Source organism: Xenia sp. Carnegie-2017, unplaced genomic scaffold, assembly GCF_021976095.1.
Source record: "Xenia sp. Carnegie-2017 unplaced genomic scaffold, XeniaSp_v1 HiC_scaffold_22, whole genome shotgun sequence".
Classification (NCBI taxonomy): domain Eukaryota; kingdom Metazoa; phylum Cnidaria; class Anthozoa; order Malacalcyonacea; family Xeniidae; genus Xenia; species Xenia sp. Carnegie-2017.
This window is the reverse complement of record NW_025813485.1, coordinates 5276575-5295081: the sequence shown is the minus strand read 5'-3', so window position 1 is coordinate 5295081 and position 18507 is coordinate 5276575. Positions and strand designations below refer to the sequence as shown.

Below are 18507 nucleotides of genomic sequence, written 5' to 3'. Positions count from 1 at the left end.
AAGATCTCTCTGCCATAACTCTCTTTTTTTAATTCGTGACTTTTTGTTATATTCTGTTTCACTAATGCTGATTGGGCGATAGTTTTTTTGGAAGTGTGCTCCATTTAAGTTAAATCTAAGTTTTACTTAATTGCTGGGTATAATATTAATTGGCACCGCTTCTACTCGAGGCTGGTAGAAATCAGGCGTAGGTTTGTTCAATGAAAAAAGAAGACAAACGAAGTGTATCATGGGTCACAGAGAAAGAGACCCAAAATTTGATTGTGCCTCGGGCTCCTTATTTCACTGAACGGCCGGTTTGTGCCCACTCATTCACACCCTCCCCTTAGTAAACCCATCCCTAATTTTGTGTGGGTGGTGTGGTAAGGTAGGTAACTAAGGTAAAAGTATATGACAAACACATCCCTTTGGACGTTAGATATTTCTATAAACATTACGTAGTAAGTACTGTAGTTGATGGTTTACAGTTGCCACGTTTATTCATAACAATATTTTCATTCCGTCAATGCAATTAATCAATAACTATGATATGGGTACTTTAATCAGTCGTAATCGTGACAGTATACACGAGACAGCAACAACACCATAGTATGTTGTCCGCCTACAGAAAGCGCAATTATTTAGATTGGCTTGCGACTTTTTCCAGTTCAATACACCAGTTTCCTTTGTCATAATAACAACGAACTACTGTAATATCATCTAGTTTTTTGCACTCAGCAGCAAGCTCGCCGTCTTTAAAAACATGATAATATCTTTGATGAATTATAGGGAGTTGTTCGTCTTTTGTGAAAGAGGAAAGAGAAACACCATCAACAGGCGTTTTTTTGCCATGCTTTTTATGGATCTGGTGACGCCAAGGTATTAACAAATCTTGTTGCTCAAAATTTTCTTTTGATTTGTTCACTTTCAAGGATAATTGTGACTTGCTAGATGTATCACATGAACGTAAGGGGATTTTATGAGTCGACAAAGGATCAGGGCAGTCAAGAGGAAGGCTTGTTTTGGCAACGTCATCCGTTTTTAAAATCGTGTTTGGAGTTGCAGCAGTTTCATAACTGCATTCATGTTGTTTACCATTTTCAATGTTAAGGGATGTGTCTGATTTCACATTTTGTTTATAATAAACCGTGTTTTTTGAAGGGGGTATCGATTTGTAACGCGCTACGAGTGGAGCTTCGTTTTCTTTCAACTGTAAACTACAGTCAGCTGAGGGTATGTTATCTTCAAATGTTTTTTGCTTCAAATCTCTATCTACAGTTGGTTTTTTATTGTTAAACTTGTCAAAATTTTGCTCTAGAGCCCAAACCGAAATCAAAATACGACCACCGGGTCTAACAATTCGAATAAGTTCTTGAATAGCGGCTCTTCGACGAACAGATGTGGACAAATGATGAACTACAGCAATGCACACACAGACGTCAAAACTGTTGCACCTGAAACGATCAACAAAAAATGAATGGCAGAAATTCGAAACCCTTAGCAAACAAATACTCCTTTTAGTTTTGTTTTAACTTCTAAAGTTACTTTTGTTTTAACTTTTAAGTATTCTTCATGCAATACACGATAATATTATACACTAACAAGACTACCTGTATGGTAAAGACAAAATGTCCGCAATTATCACGTGAAATCCACGTTCTCTACAAATGGTGGCGAGCTTTTCACTGCGGTCGGAGCCAAACATGAGCAAGTCCTTGTTTACACTGAGATATTTTCCATTACCACATCCAACATCAGCCACTAGTGAACCAACAGGTTGATTTTTGAGAAACTCAGCAATTTTAGGCCAAGGACTATGACGTGTATTACTAAAATGCTCCGCAATATTGTCGTAAACTTTATGGACGTGCTCCTTTTCTAAATTTACTGCATCGTCATGTGACCTGGGTAGAGGTTTTTCCATTGCTTGAATGTCATCCATTCTTGAAATTTCTGGAATCTCCAGTTTGACACGTCCGTAATTTTGGGAATCACAGTGTTTGGCAAAACGACAATGACAAGGAGAGTGTCGGACTTTTCGAAATGTTAACGATAATCTCGTCTTTCGAGGTAGAAGAGTCAATGCTGTAGAGGAGGGTGTTGAAAAGTTTGCATGATGTAATTCTCCATTTTCATGTAATATACTGGGTTTATTATCTTGGACTACGTCGTATTTGCGTGGAGTTATTCTAAGAAAAATAATAATTGGACGGTGCTTGTTTTGGACAATTTCAAAATAAAAAATCTATACAAATTAAATTGCGTAATTTAAAGGTTCAACTTTCAGTTTTCCGGCTTTGTTGCGCATATCATTTTTGCAAAATTACTTTCTTGGAATGTTTTTCATGACATGAGTTTTAATGTAAAACTAAGAATAACTGAAATTGCAATCTGTTCATCTTTGGTTGCCTTAATGGTTCGAAATGTCAGATGAATGTCAATGAATTATTAACTCTCAGTGGCCACTGTTTTTCACAAACAACAAAACAATCGCAAAGCGAGACGAAACGACAGAAAACACGTTTTTGTTTTCTTGTTATTTCAACTTGTTAAAGGTCTTCAGTAAGGATACAAAATATAAAGTAAATGGTTTGAATCATTTACGTGTAAAATACATGTACAATACATGAACTGGTGAGTTCTTTTACCCATGTGTCCAAGCATATCTACATTCTTCATTCATGATGAGAGCACTTCGTTGAGGAAGTAAAATCGAGACATGGCGACTGTCTTCATGTCGAAAATCCATGGCAACCTGAACAAATCTTTTATCTTAAATCAATATGCTCCTACATAAGAAAACACTATACCAAAAGGTTATGATGTAAATAATAATAATAATACAAATAACCTTTGCACCCAGGCTAACTGATATTATACCATTTTCAAATGCTGAATGAGTGTCTATGTGAGGAGGTATGCCTGTTAAAGGGAAAACATGTGAAAACATCACATATTCTAAAATAGTCATGATTACAACTTCAACTTACCTTGACCAGGAAGGTATTCATTTACAGTTAGCTGATCAGGTTTATGTTCAATGCAGTCAAGAGAGAGAAGCTTTTCTATTATTGGCAAGCACACATTTGGTATCCCATATGGTAATGGTGTATCTTTGTTGACATTGTTCGAGCCATATATGAATTCGTAACCAAAATGTTTCACATATCTATGCTTCAGTTGCCCTTAAGAAATTTGAGAATTCATTTAAATGTCATTTTTTTAGCTTTTCTCCACCTGCCCCACCGTCCCACCATCCTGCATACGTCAGCAACTTTCCTCAATCAATAGGCAAATACCTGTCACAGTAATGGCATTCAAATCATTACAGTTTGCAGCACTGCTACGTGAAAAATGCTGAATCAATTCGTTCTCCAGTTCTTCGCTGATAAATTCATCAAGAAGAATCATTCCGGGAGGGAATAACGCGTCAGATTGGTAAAGTTGTAAACAAGGTCTCTTCAACAAATAAGCAAGGTAAAATTTCCTTTCATCCTTCTCACTTAATGATACTTTCCGGCCATTAACGTAACTCATGGCCTTGCTGGCACTTTCAGAGTCATTGTAAAGTACGTAGCTAAATGACTTCCCGGAAAGCATGATTATATCATCCAATTTCCCATATCTTTGAAAGAGATTGACAAGGTCTTGCCTTTTAATTCCACAGATCAATCCACCGTTTTTCACCAATAAATACGGCGAAGGAGAGTCTGAGATCGCGCCAACCTCTCTTTCCTTATTTCTAATTGTATGAAGGGCTTTATTTTGTTTCTTTATGATTTTTCGTTCAGCTTTCGTTAATTTTAATCCGTTTTTCAGTGGAAATGTTCCATTCAATTTAGCAGCCATTATGCTTACACTGATATGCGTAATTAAACTGGAGCGCTTTCTGTTTTTGTCAGAAGAACAGAAAAAGTTGCCGAAGAAATAGTTGGCTGTTTTTTTTCTCTATGCAGCCTTAAGAAACTTAAGTTGTATATTTATGTCACTTCTTTTGCTTTATAGTTTGAGTTAATATAAAGTTACTTCAGAAAAGAAAACGATCACCTGCTGAGTACTGGGATTAAATGATGAATTGAGCATGAAACATTGCTTATTTGAATACCTAGATGTTTTTTGGTGAACACGTTTATTAGAAATGCTTTATAGGAACGAATTTAACCTTTCCACCAATGGACAACGTGCTTATTTGCAATTTTTTAAATTCACAATGGAATTTGAACATGAAAATGGCAAAGCAATGGTTTTACCTATGGATGTAAGGGACTTCAATTCGGGACGTTGTCGTCTTAGCGTGTGTGCTATGAAAAAAAATGGCTTGAAAATAAACGAAGCTGTTTGTATCGGTTTTAAACGCTGCAAATTTTATTGTAAAGTTTGGCCAAATGTGCATTCAAGCTTTCCTCATAAACAATGCATGCAATTTGACCCAAGTGTTGCTTTGCATTTTGACAAGAACTGTCCCGAAGTTATGGAAGTTTCTGGCTCTATAATAGATATTTCTAACAATATTACTCCTCTTAAATCACTCATCGCTGTAGTTGTTGAGGTAGTCGTCTTTACCACTGATGAAAATGTGACGACTTTTTCTCCACGAGTTATGTACAACAAAGCAAGACGACAGTCACAGGTCGATTGTATCCTACGAAATAAAGTATTTACTAAACATTGTTGGATTTCTGTAACAAAGCCACTCAATGGTGGGCAACAATTCACAGATGAAATCCACAAAATATTTGTTTGCGACGTTAATGGTGAAAAGGTATATGCGGTTGCTTGTGTATGGTTAATACTATGTATGAAGAAATAGGTGAATTCATGGTACTTTTATGGTGACTGTGAACTAGGGAAATTTAAGTTTTAATGCATATTATATACTGTTGATGGCTGAGGGGTAAAATGGGTGGAATACTGTTTTCAATATATGTGCATAATATGCTTTAGGACAATCATCAATCAGATGTTGCTTTCATCACTTCCAAAGCCACAAACATTGCAGTAAAGAGTATAAAAAGGACACTTCCAGGCTTCTCTATCAAAAGCAACATTTGTTTGGCTGCCTATGGAGACATTGTGAGACAAATACTTGATGCTGTCACCTACAGTTCAGGCATTGACCAACACAATCAAAGTTTTTTGTTGTTAGGTCCTCCAGGTGTCGGCAAGACTTCATTAGTCACCTACCTTGCTAACTACTGGAATGCTGAATTATTTGTGATAAATGGTGGGGAGACATTTGGTGCCCACATTGGTGAGAGTGAAGCTAATCTTAGAGCAATCTTTGAATGTGCAAGGTAATTCCAGTCATAATCATATTTTCTAGTGCCATCTTTATAATAATATCTTAATGGTATAGTATTTATCAATCCTTGTTTTTTTTGGCTTTAGGGAAGCATCCAAAAATGTGCCTTGTGTAATATTTATGGATGAACTTGATGTAATTTGTGCAAAACGTTCTCAAGGAAATGACTTTGAAAATCGAGTTTTGTCATTATTATTGAGCATGATTGACAACTTACCAGCAAACATGATTTTGATTGGATCAACAAATCGACCCAATGCTCTGGATTCTGCCATCAGAAGACCTGGAAGATTTGATAAAGAGGTACGTAGAACTATAAGTACATGCATGGAATCATTCAATGATCAGAACTTTGCAGTTCAATGAAAATGAAAATCAATTTTGTTTACAGTTTGTAATTGGTGTGCCTAATTGTGACCAAAGGAAGGAGATGCTGGTTTTTCAAACAAAGAAACTTGCCTTATCATCTGATGTTGACTTAGATTACCTTGCAAAACAGTCACTTGGCTATGTTTCTGCAGACCTGACAGCATTGGTACGGCAAGCCACTATAAATGCATTGACGACAAGAAAAGGTGAATTACCTGAAAATAGATTTCATTTTGAAACCCCCAAATCACAATCTGCTTGTTGATCAAATCTCTCAGGGAAAAAGCAAACAGTGAACAAGAATATTATCATCCTTATTTTCAACATTGTTTTTTATAGATAATGGCATTATAACTAAGTCAGATTTTGAATCAGCTCTGAAGGCTATTGTTCCATCCACCTATCGCGGAATAGATGGTTTACAAGAGAGTGTTACAATAAAATGGGAAGATATTGCAGGATATGATCATATAAAGCAAGTTCTAAAACAAGTATAGCCTAGTTACTCCTCATATTGTGTGTCATGTTATTCTGGATGTGATAACAAGCATCGATCAATTCCTGTTTTGATACCTAGGCTGTTGAGTGGCCGTTTCTTTATCCCGATTCATTCTCAAGACTTGGATTATCTTATCCTCGTGGTTTATTGCTCTATGGTCCCCCTGGCTGTTCCAAAACAACATTAATACGTGCAGCGGCAGCATCATGCAAGTGTACCTTTCTATCCCTTAGCTGTGCTCAACTATACTCTCCTTATGTTGGTGATGCTGAGCGAATTATAAGAGAAGTTAGTTATAAATTATTTGTGTAGAATACCTTCTCATTACTTTAACTGCGATGAAAGCGTTTTTAATCGTGATCCAAACCTGAATGGAATGTGTATTTAGAAGCATTTTGTGCAGTCACACTAAAAAATATTTTTTCATGCTCATTGCAAGAATATTTTTTTCATGTTCAATATTTTTTTCGAACTCAAGCATGTTCAAACTTTTCATCATTTGACGAATGCCTGGTTTTCTACTATACAAGCTTCTCTGCTATTTATGCTTCTCACTCCATATCGTTGCAACTTTCAAGCTTTCATCGTTCATTGAGGTTCCTTTACCGGTTGTTTTGTAGGTGTTTACAAAAGCTCGAGCTGCTTCGCCTGCTATTTTGTTTTTTGATGAAGTCGATGCCGTGGTTAAAAAACGAAGTATGAACAACAGTGGCGGTGTTGAAGGAAGAATATTGTCTACATTATTGAATGAAATTGATGGAGTTGGGATATCTAGTGATGTGTATCATAGCAAAAGTAGGTCAGTGTCATGTCGGTTATGTTTTTCTCATACCTACCGAGATTTTTATGAAATTGACATCCTCTGCATCTATACGTGTTGTAATCAATCTATTCATTTCAGTGACGACAAATCTTATATGAAAAACATGAACGTGTTGTTCGTGGCTGCTACTAATCGTCCTGATGTTTTAGATGAAGCGATCTTACGACCTGGTCGTATAGATCGTATTGTATATGTACCGCCTCCCGACATAACAACACGTACAAAAATACTACAGCTTTATTGTATGAAGATGCCTCTATCTAATGATGTCAACATTCACGACATTGCTGCGAACACTAAATTTTTTTCTGGCGCTGATTTGAAAAACTTTTGTCGTGAAGTAAGTTGATATGATTGTGCTCAAGACTTTACAAATCATGATCATTCATTTGTTTATTCCCCCGCTTTGTATTTTTAGGCAGTATTTAATGCAATGCAGGAGTTTGGCATTGAAAGCTGTCACCATGTCCAACACAAACATTTCCTTCAAGCTCTATCGATGACTGCTCCTTCACTTTCGCAAGAGCAGATCAAGAGATATGAAGAAATGTCTTTGTGTTGCTGACCTAATCAAAGCATCCTATGAATGGTTCAGCACTGTGAATGTCTTTGCAAGTCAAAATTGAGGATGTGTCTAAAGTTGTTTAATAAATTATTTCAAAGTTGGAGGACTATCATTGTTATATGGATGATGACATGGACGAGGTCTGGTAAGATGTTCAGTATCATCATTTCATGGAGGACAAGATGCACGAGGTCTGTTAAAGTGTGCAGTGTTATCATTTTAAGGAGGAGTCCAATTATGTGTAGACTATCATATTTGTACGATCAGATGTAAAGGCGGACAAGCTGCAAATCAAATCAAATATCGCGTCAAAATCAAGTCTGTGTGCTAAGTGGGTTTTTCGAAATCATGCCTTACCGGAATTCACCGTGGTGGATTCTTGGAAGTTTACTTACTAAAGAGAAATAACAAAACCAGTGCTGCCACTCTGTGTATGCACATTTCACCTACCAAAACTTTATTTTCCCACTAATTCCCCCTACTATGATCTTTCTTGTTTTCCCCTACTTTTCCCCTACACAACAACATATCCCCCTATTATATACCTACGTCGGGTCGGACCATTGAATTTTTTTAGTCTGTTTTTAAAAAATGCATACAAAAAAGGTTTATCGAAAACTAAGAACATCTAGACTACAAAGTTAGAATTTGACATAGGAAGTAATGACATGCAGGTGGCGCAAATGACACACTGAGTTTATGCTAAGTTGCTGATCTTCTATTGCCATTAATGGTCACAAATTGTGCCAAAAGAAAGATTCTGTTACAATCACTTGCTAAATGGTGAGAACACAGGATGAAAGAGTATTTTGGGCAAAAATGAGGCTCATTTTTAACGATTTTCTTTTCTCCCTACAATCCTCCTACATTTTGCAGTTTTCACTCTAGGTTCCCCTACCACCTACAAACCACTAAATCCCCCTACTGTAGGGGATTTCCTCTGCGAGTGGCAGCACTGACAACAACTGTATTTATTTTTTCATTTGCTATCTGACGTATTGCCTTTTCAGCTATCTGATTGGATAAACGAGCAGTCATTGCATTTTACTAATTTTAAGACGTAAACATGTAACATATTTTCCAATACAGACTTCTGGAAAAACATTCCATAAGTTGTTGGAATAATTAAGTGTTTATTTTTCGATCTATAAATACAGATGAAAAAAGGAGATGGCGATCCCGTGTATTTCGTTCGATGAAATTTGTGTTTCGAGTGTAAAGAAATGCGTTTTAAATTTTTTTATGTCACATTTCTGTTGTAAATAGTTATAAGATATATCACACTGTTTCTCACTCGCACAGTTCCCCGTTGCTCAATCAAATATTCATTTGATTTCCTACTATGCACCTACTGTGTGCCCGACCTCTTTGTTTACTATTGCCCACATATTTTAGTAATTTTACATCTTGACGTCATACTTAGAGAGGGATTTTCCATGAAGCAATGTTGTCGATAGCAGGCTTATTTTTTTATGCGAAGAACGATCAAAATAAACTTTATTAAGTTTTACGTTAACATTAATATGTTAAAACGTACATTTCAAATGATCAATTTAAAGTGCAATGATCAACGATACATTACATAATTCACACTCGGAATAAAAATTGTTTGCATTTCCATGGGGAAAAATTTGACTCCAGTCACGCGTTTCCTGTACGTAACTACGACTGCATGATACCAAATATGCCATGCATTTGTTATCTAGTTTGTTGTTCAAAGGTTTAATGGTTTAATAGAAAATTAGGACGTTATCAGTGTTAAATATCGGTATTCGAGGACTCTGTGACTAAGTAGCACTGTTAAGTAGTCGAATCCTCATTTACATTTTACATAATTTCTTGTCGGCGATATATATGTCAGTAGTGACCGCCTTGTGAACGCCTTAATTATTATGCGTGTTTTTGACCACACCTCCTCTACACCTTTAACAGTGATGTTATGAAATTTTATAACACAGTTGTCAAACTTTCTTGAACTAAAAGAGAACGTAAATGAATGCAAAGAGAAAATTTTCTCGTAAAACTTAAAGCCATTGCTTGAAACGATGGATAAAAGCTTGAAATCATCGGATCTTATTGCAGGAGGTTTATCAGGTGCTGTTGCGACGACTGTAACTTACCCGCTTGAAGTTCTGAAGACAAGGTTACAATCTTCATCTTTCGCCATCCGAAGTGTTCCCAATAAATCATCGCAACAACTTCTGCGACCAAGCACAAAGTTTGGCTTACTTAATGGACAAATTTCTCCGATAAGACATGCCTCTTTGTATTCATGTACCAGGCAAATGGTTCAAAACGAAGGTTATGTGTTATTTTTTCGTGGGTTTCTTGCTAATGTCACAGCTGTTTCACTATCAAAGGCGTTTTATTTTCCTGTATACACAAAGTGTAAACGTTTCCTGGGAAATGGAAATGACAAATCAAGGAATGCAATCGTTCACAGTTTTTCTGCTGCGTCAGCGGGCTTCGTTAGTGCCACACTTACCAATCCCGTATGGTTTTGGAAAACTAGATTGCAACTTGACATTTCTGTTGGTAATCAGAAATTGGCAAAAAAAATCCCTATAGCCGTTCAAATATATAAAAAGGAAGGAATTCAAGTTTTCTTTAGTGGCTTGACGGCTTCCTATCTTGGGATTGGCGAAACAGTAATTCAATTTGTCCTGTACGAATTCATATGTAGTGTACAAAGAGATCGAAGAAAGAGCGGGTCTGAAGAACAAACGGTGAACGTTTCCAGCTGTATGATAGCAGCCTCTATATCTAAAACTATAGCTACTGTTGCTGCTTATCCTCACGAGGTCTTCAGGACTCGTTCAAGAGAACATCAAAACGTTGGAAAACCGATCTTACAATTATTTAAAGAAATATTAAGTAATGAAGGTTGGCAAGCATTGTACAGAGGTTTAGGTCCCCATCTTATTCGACAAGTGCCAAACAGTGCTGTTTTATTTTTGACCTACGAAAGTATTACGCAATGTGCTAATCGTTAGATTGTTTAATTGTATGTTAAACAGTTATTGATAGATCAATCATCAACGTATGTAGAATTACATGTACATGTAAATAATGAAGACTGTAAATTGTAATGATGAAATATAAGTGCAAATAATGTTGGTCGTTCCTTTTCAATAACATCGTTTTCCTTCAATAACATTAACTTTCAAATTTTCTGAAAAACCAATCAATTGATGAACATCCATACAAGCCAGTTCAATAAAATTGTGAATAATATCTTCTAAGCTAGAATTTCCGACCCATTTTTTTGTTTTTCTAGTTGAAGTCACAGGTCAAAGCACTATTTGAAAATGTCTTATATGTTAATAAACAACACACCACATGAGTTATTGCCGGGGGTTCAAATCATTAAAGGTAGAACCATACCATCTTAACCGTGACTTTAACACATTTCAAATTGATTTAACATAGTTGCAAATAAAATTAAGAAATTGAAAGGCATTTTACAACTGAATACTGAGTTAGAATTTTATCTAACTCAGTAAATATATTTTTGTGTTTTGAAATTTATCCCTATACGTGAGTAGACAGGGCCTACTTGCTAAGAGAGTATTCTTTAACTCATTATTCCCACCACATACTTTATCAATGAATTTTAACATCGATCATTCACACTTTTCCGAATACAAATGCTTACTTCTTTCTTCGCATCTCCTTACCTTGCAAGACCATGTTTGTCACATAATGTGGTATAGAAAAATGGCAACTATGGTTATGGTCGTTCGTCTAAATTCGGACAAATACGAAATGAAGCATTGAGATTTCATAAATTATGTATTTTTCTACTAGTTTATATAAGTCATCACATTTATCGCAGTCTTTTTGATAGCATATAGCTTTTATATATAAATGTAAATTTCAATTTCAGCTACTTTTTGGACTATATTTACAGAAGCAAAAACCACAATAAACAGGAGAAAATGATTGCGCATATGCATGCAACAAAAATTTACATCAAACATCAAATTCATTATCTTCCCCATCAAATTCAGGCGATGCATCAACAGGGGCATCAACATTTTCTTTTTCCTTCTCTATCTTGGAAACATATCGATGTATGATTAATCTAACTTGATACTCCAAATTCTTCCTTCGTTGACGCGATTGTGGAGAGAGACATCCTTGGAACAAAACCAACGGAAGTGCAAACAACGCACACAAAAAAGCAGCTTGGACATAAGGCGATGTATCATTTGCTTCATTTAGAGACATGATTCCCACAAAGGCTATAGAAATATAAACTAACATTATCATAAAGTTTATCATAATGGTCAAAAATGTTTTTGCTCGGGGTCTGAGACGACGATAAACACCAACATACAAGGCCAGTGGAATCGATGGTGTATTGTTATCATCCAAAAGCAGCAATCCATAACATTTAGGAGGCGTCGTGCTATCAACACTGTCAGTCGAGTTATTTGGCTTCTGCTGATGAAGATTCATAAGTTCCAGTTGCTCGTACTTTTCGCATTCTTCGAAAACAACGATACGCAAATTCTCATAGACAAAAAAGTAGTGAGAGAGCGCTCTCCAAAAGTAGAATATGACAAAGAGGGCTAAAACAACGTACGGTATGTAATATTCCACATTGAAAGCAAGACCAATTGACGTGAATAGAAATATTTTGCCACAAATGTAAAAGGATATTCCGAACATGACGGACAAAAACACGTACGACGCCAAAACTGAGGTGCAGAACAAGAAAAATAGAAAAGACAAAAACGTAATCAACGTATAACGAACACAATACGGAAGCCTTTCACAACAGTTGCATCCCATTGGTAGATCTTGTTTGTAGAGAAACCTGAAAATTCTGAAAGCTACATATCCAACGGGTGTTATGTAGACGACGAGACAAAAAAGAACAAAAGGTATCCACAAAACCAAAATGATTGGAAGGAAGAAAAAACCAAGAACAAGAAAAGTCTTATGGGGTTCAACATCGTCATGATCCTCTGAAGATTGACTGGTTGCATTTTCTTTGGTTGAACAACAACACCACATTAGCAACCAAGCACATGGAGAAACAATTATTTTGAGAATGAATAACCAGAAGCTAAGATCAAAGCAACATTTCAAATGAAACACCATATTTGAATGCATAAACTGAAAACCACTTTTTCCGGAGTAGTTATTAATCAAGGCATCTGGCTTTGGAAAACCAAGAAATGTTTTCTCGTCCTTACGCCCAGACAAATACCTTCCTAATGCTGACAAGCGACCTGGAATCACCACCAACATACCAAGCAAAAGAAGGCAAAACAATGCAATGGCAAAGGCATAATACGCTGTTGGTGGATTAAGCTCAGTAACAAAGCCAGTATAATAACTCACGTTAGTCCTTACTTGTGCCTTATTATTTGTTATGAAAAAAGTTACAACAACTACACAAAATATCAGTGGAAATACTAAAAGAATAACACCTCGTCCAATCCTAGAGAAACAAGGTTGTGCCTCATCACCTCCACAGGTTGCAAAGGATAAAGGTTCAGTTAGTGTTAAAAGGACTTGGGTGGATGAAGATAAATTTACAGGAGTGGTCAAGTAGTTGGAGTAGCCAAGTTGTTTAGGTCTGTTTACCCTTGAACGGCGAACAATTCGTGTGTCTCTTGTTGGTAAATACTTTAGCAAAAGTGGGTATAAAATGACGTTGATAATACTCATGGCTAGTATGGCAATGATGCCAAATCTTACCCACTCAATGGGGTAAATCATATCAGTGCAATTCACCATTCCATCATTCAAATTTTCTCGCCATGAGCAACATCGAAATTCAATGTTTTCAACCATAGATTTTTTCTCATTCTTCCCTGGCACAAAGCATACAGACTGACCTTGCTTTACATGAATCTCTGGTGTGTTGTAAAGTGTAGCAGTAATTACCATGTCTTGGCACAAAGATGTGAGACGTTGAAAGCACTTCTTGTTGTTTTGGGGATACATCTTGATATTTGACGTTTTCACTCCATGATTCAGAATTTTTATTGATAAGATTATGCTGTCATCTGGTAATGCTAGTAAAAACTTTGCTCGTTCATTACGAATCAAGTATGAGTGACTAGTATGTGCGGTTTCATTGCAGTCGTTTACAGTCACTGTGAACAACACAGCAATCTCGTGTAGGTTAAAATCATTACTAGTCTCCCTGACCGATAAGTTAAAATTGCAAACTGTCTTGGCCATCGCAGTTGGCATAACTTTTTTTGCAGGCAAGCCAAACAATAGTTTTGTGTCGTCTTTTGAAATTCGCCAGTTAGAACGATGTTGATCTCCAGCAGCGGAAAGAGAGTTACTGTTTGTAAGACACCCAAAAATTATTAGTAAGACATACAACTCATTCATCGTTGATGAGCAATTTACGAGATATTTCACATAACACAGTTTTTAGACTGAGAAAAATTATTCAAACCAAAGAGACAATTTAAATTTCGTGCACTAAGTTGACTGTTTGACACTTGTGATATGCATGTGGTAGACACTTGAAGAATCATTCAAGGAATGCAGTGCTTCCACTATGTATTCGTAATTTCTTATAAGTATGTGTTTGCTCCATTGGTTTGTTTTTAAGCTAATTTATCAGATTTCAGACGCTAAGCACCAAAAACGCCATACAAATTGTGATACTAATTTAAATAAGTAAAATAATTCACAGTATATAAAATAAAGTTTGACAAAATAGTGCCCTCCGGTGGCACTCAGTCTGAGTCTGTCAATCCTCAGTCCTCATACATACTCTTACGACATTAGTTTTCATTTTCAAAATTGAAAAAAGAAACGGAAGCACTTACATGGTTCACAAAGTTGACATGGCAAGAAATTAAATAAAATTTCTTCAATTTTCTACTTAAATTTTTAATGATTCATTGAAAATATATTTCTAGTGAACTTCAAGTATGTTTCACATATCTGCTGGATTAAGGGTTAACAAAATACTTACATACATTTTATTATGTAATATTACCTTCCGTTCGCTGTACAGCCTTGTACTTAGCCTTAGCACGTCTTGGGGTCAGTTAATTTTGTATTTGATGCCCTTACGTACCCCCGTTTATCATGTAATACTTCGTTTTTAATGACTTCAAAGAAATGTATGAGCCAAGACTCTACAACTGTACAAATATTTCATCTATGTATTTCTACAGTAACTTTATCTCTATCCCCTCCCCGCTCTAAGCGTGTAACTCCCACCTCTAACGAAGAGCAAAACGATTTTTTAAATCTCATGAAAACGTGGAAGAGTACCGCATGAACGATATTGAAACTGATATTCACAGTCAATCACTTTCTTTGTATCATCGTTTTCCATTTTTTCAATTTTGTCTCAATTCCAAGAAATTAGCATTCATATTAGCATATTTGAACCCTTGACTGATGCGTATTTTACCGTTTAAAAAATTCGGTTCTATTATGTTATGTTCAGCTTTGGAGTTCTCGCGTATGTATTTTACTGCGTAAAATTTGCTGGCGATTTTTAAAATAACTAAAGTCATTTGTGATTTTCGTGTTTTTGTTGGACCCACGGGGATTTCTAGTTTGCTTACACCGAGCGCGTATAAGACGGATTGGAGTCCAGTCAATTTATTTTTTGAGAATCCATACAAAGGCTCGTTACAACTTACAAGAGCTTTAGAATTTCGAGTAGATTTCTGAATACGAACGGAGAATATGAGTAAGATTATATTCAAACTGAAATAAATAACAACTTCATAATATAATATTCTGTTTGATGTTTAGGTGTACGAAACATCAGCACTACAGGAGCATCAGCTGCAACTGCTAGACAAGATCGCTTACCCGCTGGTATGTGTGGTATTGCCTAGTCTTAGTAGTTGCATTTTACTATTCGCCATGCCTTTTGAGGTTTTTCATCATTTATCTTTGCTTTGTTCATTCAAATTTATTCTTTAATGATTTTAACGACCGTCGAAATATACGTTAATTATCGTGGAAGAGGAAAGAGCTTCCGTGTTGAATCTTGAACAGTTAAGTCAAGCAAGAAATCTACAGTATTTACCAGCAGAAATAAACGCCAAGCTCAAAAACGTTCATCCATGACGTTTTTATACTGTTTATAAGTTTTGAGTGGGGATATCTGTGAGCGCGAAATTAATTTGCAGCTGTATTGTATGCGAATAAAATATTGCTGTTCACGATAAAAATGTGCATTGATTGATAGTTAGATATACAAACATAAAGCGCGGAGAATTGGCATTAAACACAGGGCAAATTGGCGTTTATGGAACAGTATTGGTTTGTCACACAATATTTTTCCAAGTAAAAACGTAGCCACGTGAACTTTTGAAAGAATACGAAAGCATATCTTTACATTTTCATCAAGGTGTTGCTAGTTCTGAGGCCATGGCTGAACGTGACGGCAGGTATATTCAAGCATACAAAGAAATTATTCACGAAGTTGGTAGAGAGTTAAATATTGGACCTTCACTCATCGCTGCTATTATATCACGTGAGAGTCGTGGTGGAACAGCACTAAAGGAGGGCTGGGGTGACAATGGTAATGCATTTGGTCTTATGCAGGTTAGAATTACGTATGACGAGGTTATGCAATAACCAAGATAAAAAGCCATGGTATGTTGCGACTTGCGAAATTCTGGTTACGAGATCACCCACCGTTAATGCTCAGGGTCTTTTTCTAACGGTAAACAGTAACGATTCTGCCTTTGGTGAAGTAAGTTTGTGAAAGAAAACAACCGCAATTTTTTTACTTCACCAAATAATTCTAGTGAACATGTGCAGACTTGTATTGGTCATGCTCCTCAAGAGCCGGTGATGAACCTGAAATCCATGGGACAGCCTGCAACTAACCATTCATTTACGCATGGGTGTGTAACAATGTTACTAAATTATTTTAGATTGACAAACGTTGGCATACGCCACGTGGTGCTTGGAACAGCAAAGAGCATGTGGGTCAAGCCACAAATATTCTTTGTGATTTCATTCGTTCGTCAGACAATCCTTTCCGTCATCACCCTGATCAGGGTTTAAAAGGTATATCATATCTTACATGTACTGACCTTTAAGTCACGCTGATGCATGATCGATAGAAGTCGAAAATACGAATGATTATGTTGTAATATGTACATCAAAATTCAAACGTTCACCTCTCCTTGGAGATTAGACAGTCCTGAATCATGCAAATTCTAAATGTCGGTTGATTTCACACGAGCAGTTTTTTGAGACACCTTGTAGTTTAATCACTTGGTTTCTGACAAAGGTTTAATTTAATGATGCATTGTAACATTGTAACAGTTTTGTTACACTGATTTGTGCGCAGGACAAATTTCAGTGTGGGAAAATTACGTTTGGTCCACGTTGACGACATTGCGCTTTTCTAAATAAAAAGTAATCTAGAAGTTTACATAAAATGATCTTTACGGTTCTTAAACCAAAAACTGAACAGTGAACAAAACTTTTAAAAAAATTGGAATTCAGTTGTGGATTATTATACTCCTTAGTCATCCAAGCCTTCTTAATTTTATCATTTGTAACCTTCTTCATATTCAATGTGTTTTAGAGGAGATTAATATATTGATGGAGTAACCATGACTAGAACGGCAAATTTTATTTTGTTTTTCAACATTTTTCGCAATTCTCTTTCAGCTGCTATCGCTGCGTACAACGCTGGTTTCAAGAGAATGTCGAAAAATTACAACGAAATTGATAATCATACAACTGGGCAGGATTACTCCAACGATGTAGTGGCCAGGGCCCAATATTTTGAACGAAATGGTTTATAATGATAACAGGTCTTGCTGATTTTGTAACAGAGAATTTGAGTGATTGAATAATGTACAATGATTATGCCTAATCCATTGTAGTTATTGACTTTTAACTATAATGCTTTTCCTGTGTCTTTGCAATCATGCGATGGATTATAAAGCCATTATCTTTTCGTGGCATTTAGCACCCTTTACAGTTTGTCCCCAGAAGTACCCTCTTGTACCCTTAGTACTTTTAATACTTTTAATACTTTTAGTTCATTACTGTAAAGCTGCCTGATTGACGAAATACTTATGACTTCTCTATCGGCCAAATAACATAACGTGGGAAAAATAAACGAAAGCACTTCATAATAAAGATATCTGGGTGAAAGTGTGTAACTGTGTACCTATATTTTCGCTGTTATATGTTATTTGGCCAATAGGAAAGGTATAAGTACACTGCAATTCGCTCGATTAACCAAATCTACTTTAGCTTTACTACAAAAGGTCTGATAGGATACTTAAAGGGTACTTTTATTTGTGACACCCTGTATCATAATGATACTATGATCTCATGTCACCTAAAAGCATCTACCTTTAATCGATTACCACTCATCTACCATCTTTATCATTCATCTACTCTCATCAACTGTCATTCACTGTCTTCATCACTCATCTACCTTCTTTACCATTTATCTGCCTTCTTGAACTGACTGTCGTGTCGTCATCCATCGTTGTCATCACTCATCGACCATGTTTACCATTGGTCGTCCCCATCATTGGTCCCCATCATTTAACTAAAATACATGGAACGCTACCTCAAGCAAATAATTGAAGCCATATCTTACGCCAGACACGCTAGATTTTACCCCAGACACGCGTGTTTAGTGTTCCGAAATTCTCTCGCGAGTAATAATTGATTGACTATACACACCCGTGTCTGGGGTAAAATCACGGCTTCAAAAAATTATCACGGTTTTGTAATTTGTATTGCAGGTGGCGTTCCATGTGTTTTAAGGCTGATTTCCATTCAGTGCAAATTGTCGCGCGATCGACTTTTTGCGATCACTTTCTTTTGAATTGTGTGCAGCAGTGTAAAACTGTTCCGTTCGAGAGCTTACAATTGAAAAGTAAGTGATCGCAAAAAGTCGATCGCGCGACAATTTACACTGAATGGAAATCAGCCTTTAGTTCAATGGTCCCCATGCCGTCCCAAGGCAACGGTCGACGAAG

The 18507-nt window shown here is 36.3% G+C and overlaps 5 protein-coding genes across 6 annotated transcripts; 3 read left to right on the top strand and 2 right to left on the bottom strand.

Moving 5' to 3' along the window:
• Positions 1–464: 464 nt before the first annotated feature.
• LOC124445621 (alkylated DNA repair protein alkB homolog 8-like) lies at positions 465–3945 on the bottom strand. The gene is made up of 6 exons (XM_046996362.1): positions 3279–3945; positions 2970–3164; positions 2831–2901; positions 2628–2734; positions 1590–2168; positions 465–1433 (listed from the first exon to the last, which is right to left on the bottom strand). Exons 1-6 carry the CDS (start codon positions 3826–3828, stop codon positions 617–619), a joined length of 2319 nt encoding a protein of 772 aa, XP_046852318.1. The 5' UTR covers positions 3829–3945; the 3' UTR covers positions 465–616.
• Positions 3296–7855, top strand: LOC124445619 (spermatogenesis-associated protein 5-like protein 1). 2 transcript variants are annotated; one of them, XM_046996360.1, is made up of 10 exons: positions 3296–3456; positions 3985–4741; positions 4924–5273; positions 5368–5584; positions 5673–5856; positions 5990–6141; positions 6228–6437; positions 6770–6948; positions 7051–7312; positions 7391–7855. In XM_046996360.1, exons 2-10 carry the CDS (start codon positions 4118–4120, stop codon positions 7535–7537), a joined length of 2325 nt encoding a protein of 774 aa, XP_046852316.1. In that variant the 5' UTR covers positions 3296–3456; positions 3985–4117; the 3' UTR covers positions 7538–7855. The 2 variants fall into 2 exon arrangements, with proteins under 2 accessions (XP_046852316.1, XP_046852315.1); XM_046996359.1 differs by having other exon boundaries at positions 6770–7312.
• A 1638-nt stretch (positions 7856–9493) lies between these two features.
• On the top strand, positions 9494–10669 carry LOC124445622 (mitochondrial carrier protein Rim2-like). The gene has a single exon (XM_046996363.1). The coding sequence runs from the start codon at positions 9583–9585 to the stop codon at positions 10528–10530; it is 948 nt and encodes a 315-aa protein (XP_046852319.1). The 5' UTR covers positions 9494–9582; the 3' UTR covers positions 10531–10669.
• A 641-nt stretch (positions 10670–11310) lies between these two features.
• Positions 11311–14022, bottom strand: LOC124445620. The gene has a single exon (XM_046996361.1). It carries the CDS (start codon positions 13895–13897, stop codon positions 11510–11512), a length of 2388 nt encoding a protein of 795 aa, XP_046852317.1. The 5' UTR covers positions 13898–14022; the 3' UTR covers positions 11311–11509.
• A 938-nt stretch (positions 14023–14960) lies between these two features.
• Positions 14961–17381, top strand: LOC124446186 (lysozyme G-like). Its single transcript, XM_046997015.1, has 5 exons — positions 14961–15224; positions 15290–15355; positions 15894–16090; positions 16426–16561; positions 17174–17381. The coding sequence occupies exons 1-5, from the start codon at positions 15221–15223 to the stop codon at positions 17308–17310; spliced, it is 540 nt and encodes a 179-aa protein (XP_046852971.1). The 5' UTR covers positions 14961–15220; the 3' UTR covers positions 17311–17381.
• Positions 17382–18507: the final 1126 nt, after the last annotated feature.

What these genes read in the sequence shown, in the direction of transcription:
- LOC124445621 (XM_046996362.1), bottom strand. Translation starts at nt 3,828, where the DNA reads ATGGCTGCTAAATTGAATGGAACATTTCCACTGAAAAACGGATTAAAA. An exon ending in GAATGCCATTACTGTGACAG is followed by an intron (nt 3,165 to 3,278) that starts GTATTTGCCTAT and finishes AAATTTCTTAAG; the next exon opens with GGCAACTGAAGCATAGATAT. An exon ending in ATTTTGTCTTTACCATACAG is followed by an intron (nt 1,434 to 1,589) that starts GTAGTCTTGTTA and finishes TGATCGTTTCAG; the next exon opens with GTGCAACAGTTTTGACGTCT.
- LOC124445619 (XM_046996359.1), top strand. Translation starts at nt 4,118, where the DNA reads ATGCTTTATAGGAACGAATTTAACCTTTCCACCAATGGACAACGTGCT. An exon ending in GCAATCTTTGAATGTGCAAG is followed by an intron (nt 5,274 to 5,367) that starts GTAATTCCAGTC and finishes TTTTGGCTTTAG; the next exon opens with GGAAGCATCCAAAAATGTGC. An exon ending in CTGAGCGAATTATAAGAGAA is followed by an intron (nt 6,438 to 6,769) that starts GTTAGTTATAAA and finishes GTTGTTTTGTAG; the next exon opens with GTGTTTACAAAAGCTCGAGC.
- LOC124445622 (XM_046996363.1), top strand. Translation starts at nt 9,583, where the DNA reads ATGGATAAAAGCTTGAAATCATCGGATCTTATTGCAGGAGGTTTATCA.
- LOC124445620 (XM_046996361.1), bottom strand. Translation starts at nt 13,897, where the DNA reads ATGAATGAGTTGTATGTCTTACTAATAATTTTTGGGTGTCTTACAAAC.
- LOC124446186 (XM_046997015.1), top strand. An exon ending in ACAAGATCGCTTACCCGCTG is followed by an intron (nt 15,356 to 15,893) that starts GTATGTGTGGTA and finishes ATTTTCATCAAG; the next exon opens with GTGTTGCTAGTTCTGAGGCC. An exon ending in ATGCATTTGGTCTTATGCAG is followed by an intron (nt 16,091 to 16,425) that starts GTTAGAATTACG and finishes AAATTATTTTAG; the next exon opens with ATTGACAAACGTTGGCATAC.